The sequence below is a fragment of the Leishmania infantum genome, chromosome 27, assembly GCF_000002875.2.
Source record: "Leishmania infantum JPCM5 genome chromosome 27".
In the NCBI taxonomy this organism is placed as follows: domain Eukaryota; phylum Euglenozoa; class Kinetoplastea; order Trypanosomatida; family Trypanosomatidae; genus Leishmania; species Leishmania infantum.
Genome location: NC_009411.2, coordinates 262310 through 269065, shown reverse-complemented (window position 1 = coordinate 269065; position 6756 = coordinate 262310). Strand labels below are relative to the sequence as shown.

The 6756-nt window shown below is 56.6% G+C and overlaps 1 protein-coding gene across 1 annotated transcript; it reads right to left on the bottom strand.

The window, feature by feature from the left end:
* Positions 1–3803: 3803 nt before the first annotated feature.
* LINJ_27_2680 (putative amino acid permease) lies at positions 3804–5306 on the bottom strand (the record flags this gene model as incomplete). Its single annotated transcript, XM_003392590.1, has 1 exon — positions 3804–5306. One exon carries the CDS (start codon positions 5304–5306, stop codon positions 3804–3806), a length of 1503 nt encoding a protein of 500 aa, XP_003392638.1.
* Between the last annotated feature and the right edge of the window lie 1450 nt (positions 5307–6756).

Sequence of the window (6756 nt, the reverse complement as noted above, 5' to 3'; positions counted from 1 at the left end):
CGCTCATCGTCGACATTTGCACGAAGAAATAAAGGGGCCCACTCCGCCCTGCGTGATTGGGAAAAGGTGCTGATCTCAGTGCCGCACCCACAGCCGAAAACGCGCATGCTCATCGAGGAGTCAGCGGAGAAGGAGAAGAGCCGCCAATGGCCAGTCCTCCGCACACGGACTCTTTCACACACGAACGCCGTCAACTGGAGATCCGCGGTACGTGCAGGAAGGAACAGAGAGATAAGCGGGAAAACCTAGATGAGGGAGAAAAAAGGGGGCTAGTGGAGAGAGCTTCGTCGCTGATCATCTGCTCATCCGTGTCCTGCGCTCGCCTCTGTATGCTACTTGGTGAGTGGTTGCCAGTGGGTAGTTGAGATCATGGCAGCGCCCTTCCACTCCTCCACCGGGGATGACTTCGCCTGCAAAGATTGCGAGAGAGACCAGAGGGAAGGGGAGTGGGAGGAGCAACGCGCACGCCCACTGACCTCGCAGACTCCGCTCCGGCCCATCGCAGTGGCTGTGCCACTTCCAAGGCGCGCACAGACACACTCAGACCCACATCCGAGGAGCTGACGAATCCCTGCAGAAACGGCGAGCAGAACAACTAAAACCACAAAAAAAAAGAAGAGAAGTGGGAAGGGAGGCCCCGCGTGGTTGGTGGTGCGCCGGATAGAAACACCAACAGAGTGCCGTATCTGACTCGAAAGCGAAGCAGGGCAGAGCGCAGGTGAAGAGGATGCCGTGGCGACACGAGCTAAACGGGAGAGGAGGCGAGAAAGACGTGAAGCATCGTCAGTTGTGCTTAGACATTTGCCACCACGTCCTCTCTCTGTTTGTGCGGCGCCTTGTCCTCCGCCCGTCTCCTGCGGTCGCCAAATCGCATCTTCCCCCACTCCACGTGGTGATCCAAGGGTGCCTCAGACAAAGAAAAGAAGCACCAGCCCGGCTGATCCACCTATCTCCCTCCATTCCAGCCACCTTTGTGGAAGTCGCCATGTGGCCACTTGTTTGTGCTGTTTCTCTGCACGGTCGCTGCCATCGAGCTCTCTGCCTCTCTCCACCATCGCGCTGTCCATCGGCGCAGTGGCACGCTCCACAGGGACACGCTGCGGACGAGACAAGAGAGAAGGAGTCGATGCATTATCTCGGTGCGACGCCGAGGTGAAGCAGGGGTAGGTGCTGGGAAGATGGTCAGAAAGGGAGACGCCGGAAAACATAGTTCCACTGAGCGCGAGAACCGGGCGCGTTGTGCGGAACGACGGTGCGCCCCTCCATCCCCTCGGGGTGCGTCAGAGGCGCGCGCACACACAGACAAGCCGCAAAGACCCAAAGCAAAGAAGGGGAAGAAGGACGGGCACTCCCATGAGGATGGCTCACGCCAAAGGCAGTGATTAAACAAGCCGAAGAAATGTACGAAAGCTTACGAAATCCATGTACAGACACTTCGATAAAGTCAAGAGGGCAAAGAGAGAGTCCTGCTGATGATGGCGTTTGCTGGGAAGACGCGAGTTTGTACATATGCGGCATATATATATATAGGCACCTCTACCGGGACACGCAGGGAGGAAAGGGGAGGGGAGATAAAAAATGACGATCGGAATGGTGGACGCGGAAGCGGTGGTGACACCAGGGATGAGGGGAGGGGAAAGGAGAGGCTGAAGATAGAGCAGCAAGCAAAAAAAAAAACGTCGAAGATGAGATCACGAATTGACAGCAAAACAACAGCACACAAAACGAGTGTCTTTTTGTTCGAAAAGATGAAACAGAAAGGAGAGAGGGGAGGGCGCGTGGTGGTGTCAGGATCGCTAGGGGTAGTTTTTAGGAAGGGTGGGGGTTTGATAGTGAAGGGGGAGGGCGTGGCGGCCGAGGTCGCAGGATTGAGACTGTTCCCAGAACCGACACACGAGAGGACAGAATACAAACAAAAAAAAGGAGCGTTTCCCATCGCTACACCACGATACACGCATGAATGTATATAAATACAGCCCACCCCACAAGGGCATCACCACAAGCTCACCGTAGGGACGAGAAGGCGTGAGCTCGCAAACGTTCGCGCACACAAACACCTGGCAAGGCTTCGTGGGGCACCGAATCGGCAGCGCGAAAACCTATGCACCCAGGTGATGTCGCTCTCACCGGCGGCTTAACGAACGTCTTGAAGCTGAAGACACGTTCACCTTCTGTTCTCGCTCCTTTTTAGGCTGCATTCCAGAAAAGAAAAAAAACAGCAGCATGTACGCGCAGGTGGGCTGTGTCAGAGGTGACGCCCAACAAAGCCGTCGTGCACATGCTCACGGATACCGTCGATGGGGACTGGGTGGGACGCAGCAACAGCAGAAAGCGCGGATTAGGAGTAAACAACAAGACTTCCGCAGCTGCTGTCTTCGCTTGCGTCTACCTCGCCATCCACAACACAGACGCACTCTTAGGAGTGCGTCCAATAGAGTTGTGTCTCGAATCGCTTCGCGCGTGTGAGGAAAGGTGCGTGCCGCATAGCCCACGGATGCTCCTCCAGAAGTTCGCCGCTTCATCGTAAAAACGCTGGACTGTGCGCGCCTGAATGCAGGGACGCACATCGGCGACTTGGGACACGTGCGGAGAGACGTTGCGTGCACGCGCGCATCCATAAGCATGAACTGAAACGTGCACAAACCGACTCTGTACGGCCGTCGTTAACAGCGGCGTCCCGATAGCGGTCGATTTCCTCACGACTGAGGTCTGGTGGGGGAGGAAGACAAGCCTTCTACGCATTCACCCACTCCGTAGGCGGCTATGTTGAGCAGAGCTGTGCCGATGCATGTCGACATCCCCGTCGAAGATGTTGGCCGAAGCACCTTCGTGGACAACACGTACACCACACATCCCACAACCGCGCTCAGACGAGGAGGCCGTCGAGACATGATCCCGGGAAGGAGAAACAAAAAAAAAAGGTGAAGACGTGCGGAAGAGGCCCGAAGTAGAACGTAACAGAGAGGCCGCCCGCAGAACCTGTGGGGCGAAAAAAAAAAACGGAAACAAAATACACGGGGAAAAAAAAAATAAAAAAAGTGAAATGAGAGATGAGGAGGGAGGTGAGCAACGTCCGATGGCGACATGCCCGATCGGCAGTGACAGCACAGACACGACCACTTCGATCACCAAAGCAAAATAGAAAGAGGGGAGGGGGAATAAGGTCTGCAATACCACGATGGTAGTCGCCGTCACTCGTTACTACCAACAGACCAGTGCAGTGCTAGATACTCAGGCATTTTACAACACCTTGCAGCGCGTTTTCTCCTTTATCGATGGTATACTTGTTATGCTTCGTGTCTCCCACATCCCGGTGGAGAAAGTAAGAGAGAGAACAAACGCAGAGCAACACAATAGAAAAAGGCGCTCCGTCGTAAACAAGAAAAACAAAAAGAAAACAGAAATCATAGTACAAAAAAAAACCGACAGCACCGAAACCGCACGCGTGCATACACCAGCCTCGCGCAGGCATGACAGAAGACAGTCAGGGGGAGGGTCCATACAGACGTCTATTGGGCTCTGCGACTGGTATACGAGACTCTCCCTGCAGCACCGAGAGAGTTCAGAGAAGGAAAACAATGAAAAGTAAGAAAACAAACAAGAACGACGAGCACAGCCACGCTAGCTGAGGATAAACTCATGGCACGGAGCAACAAAGAAGGGAGAGAGCGACATTCAAAACAACCCTCCCGGCCGGCAATCGATGAGAAGGCACGACGCACTTCTCTCCACATCTTCTTTACCACCGAGCGTCGACGGTTTTACTCCATTAGCCTATTGACCGTTGACAAAGAAAAAAAAAGTTAAATCTCGCCATAGATGGAGCTGGCCGTGCCCCACACGACGCCAACGACGCCGACAATCAGCAAAAAGTACGTGGACAGGTAGTGGAACCACCCAACCGACGACAGCGACCAGTTGCCGGAGTACATGACCATGAAGGAGGGGTAGATAAAGCCGATGAAGCCGCCAGAGAAGCCGCCAACGAGGCCGAAGACGACGTTGATGCTCGGGATGAACAGACCAGCCACGAGCGACAGCAGCGCCATGAAGGCGCACACGCACGCGTTCTTCCACCACGCAAACGTGTGCACGTCCACGCGGACGCAGTGGTAGATGGCATCACGAACCGGGATCATGTGCAGACCGAACCCAACGCACAGCTTGAACAGGATACCCACGTATCCGACGCCCATCATGACGTCCTTCACCGGATTGTACTTCTTCAGCGCGGAGCCGGTCATCTCGGCGCCGAAGTCAAGGTAGCCAAAGAGGCCGGAGAGGAAGTACAACACAAACACGATACCGACGGCGATGGTGGCACCCAGTGTCAGGCGCAGCGGCGTGGGGTTGCTCATTTCTTCATAACTTTCATACGCGTTCAGCTGCGACAGGAAGGCGAAGATGAACGTGGACATCCCAGAAACGGCGGTGTTGCCCGTCGTGAACATCCTGATCTCCGGGCGCGGATCCGCGCGCAGGCCGTTCTGCGCGCTGTGCACTACCATCGCAATCACAAAATACACTATGAACACAATCGCGACGCAGGAGAAGTAGCGCAGCGAGTTGATCTCCTTCGGCAGGCACAGCGGCAGCATGGCCACGAGCCACACGAGGAAGGTGAGGAGGCGCTGGCCCCAGATGTTCAGCAAGAACGCCGGCGTGTTGTCCGCGTCCTCGAGGAAGGCCGTCAGCACATCCTTCACGGAGATGACGTACGACACCTCCCCGCCAAAACTGAGAAACCACATGCAGAAGGCGAGGAAGTAGTCCGCGCCAGGGCCGAGGAGCGTGCGTACGATCTGCTCGTAGTTGCGCAGACCAGTCTTGGTGCCCGCCTGGCCCAGCAGGTAGTAGGAGTAGATGGTGAGGTAGGCAATCATGAACATGTAGATGATGGCCATAACAAGACCAGAGGCGTTGAAGGCGTAGGGCAGCGCAATAATGCCGGCACCAATGGAGGAGCTGGCCAGGTTGAGGCCCGTGGAAACCAGGCCGCCGTAGGGCACCAAGTAGTCGAAGTACTTCTGGAACACATTCGCGGGGACGAGGCGGCGGGCCACGCGATCAGCGCGGATCTTGTCCTGCAACTCGATCTGGCGCCTCGGGTCGTACCGCGAGAAGTCGTATGGGTCCGGCGCCTCGGCGGAGGAGACGTCCTCCACCCCCCGCACGCATTTCGCGTCGTATCCCTGCGCTACTTCCATGTCAAGCTCGGAGCGTAGGTCCATCGGCTCCCCGTGGCCCTGACGCCGTGCAGGCTCCGAATTGTGCATATGGAAGGGGTTTGGTTCCTTGCTGGCCATGGTGGTGCGGGTATGTGAAGCGCGAGAGGTTAGCCGGGTCAGCTCCGTGAGCGGAAAGCGTGTGCCTGCTGAAACAGAGGCGTGAATGTGTGTGACGGTGCACGGCGCTGAGGGAGTTGGGGAGGGGGGGGGTCAGTCAGTGTTCGGAAAGGCTCGCGTGGCAGTGATCAGGGCTTGCGTGCTAAAGTGTGCATGTAAGTTTTGCGTGCGCTTCGGTCGTGATGACGATGTACCCGATGGCCAGTAGAGGCACCGAGAATGGGAGGAAGGTGCCGGGCGACAGGGAGTTGTGAGAAAAGAAGAGGAGTGTTCACTGCATGAGCTGTTGTGGGCGCCGAAGACGCCCAAAAGACAGGATCGATGCTTTACGCACCTGATTCCTGCGCCCCCGCGAGTGAGACGGCTTCACCGCCTTTGCCTCGCACAGGATACGGTGTGCAACATTTAGGTTCTCCGCCCGTGCACACACTAGCGAGCGGACGCCGCCGAGGAGAACGGTTTCTTTGTCAAAAAAGGAGCTGATCACAGAATTGCCTGCCGTACATTGATCGATGCGCTTGTGTGAGCGCGTGTACCACCGGTAGAAGGGCCCCTCAACACATTCCCAGGCTCTACACAAGCGCAAGAGATGTAGACCAAAACAACATCCTCTTCAAGGTGGTCCCGATGTTTGCCATACAACATAAGCTCCACTGCACTCCAAATTACCCTCTCCCGCATAGCAGGAGGCCTTCGCGTCGCGCGAAGCGGTCGCAGACACACGTGTTACAGCAATGCACCGACTCGGCCATCTGAGCGCTGCCTCGGCCTCGAACGCTACCCACCACAGCCGCCTCGCAGGTTGCCCCAGATCCGCTCTTCCCATCATGTTGGTTTCCAGCTGGTGCATCCTCCCCTGGGGGTGGTACGCAGGCCCCATCCCCACACCAGCAGGGCAGCGTGAGGGGTGGTGGTAACTTATATACCTTCGAGTCGCGCGGACACTCTGCCTAATCCTATGGATGGCACTAGCGTGTTCGCTGTCGCGGGTCGCTTGGATGCCTCGCCATCGAGGCTCTGACTGCCAGCATCAGTGGCGATAAATCGCTCTGACTTCCTCACGAAACTGCTGCCTGACCCTGCCACCAGCAGAAGTGGGGCTCGGCATTTGGCAGGGGATGGAGGAACGGGGGGGGAGGGGGATGCTTGGCTTCCATACCGGGCGGGGTCCTCCACCCCGTGAGGTGCATCACCGCCACCCTCGTCATCAGGGAAGACACCTATAGATACGAGCGCAGCAGAAAAAGGTGCAGAAGGATAACGAGAGAAGAGGGATCTGTGAAGGATAGAATGTGCAGCGTTAGCGTAAGGCAAGACACACAGACGAGGAGGAGACAAAGAGAGACCCTCGAAGAGGGCGCGAGGGAGATTTTTCCAGCAGCCCACCGACGCTGCCCAAGAGGAAGTCCTT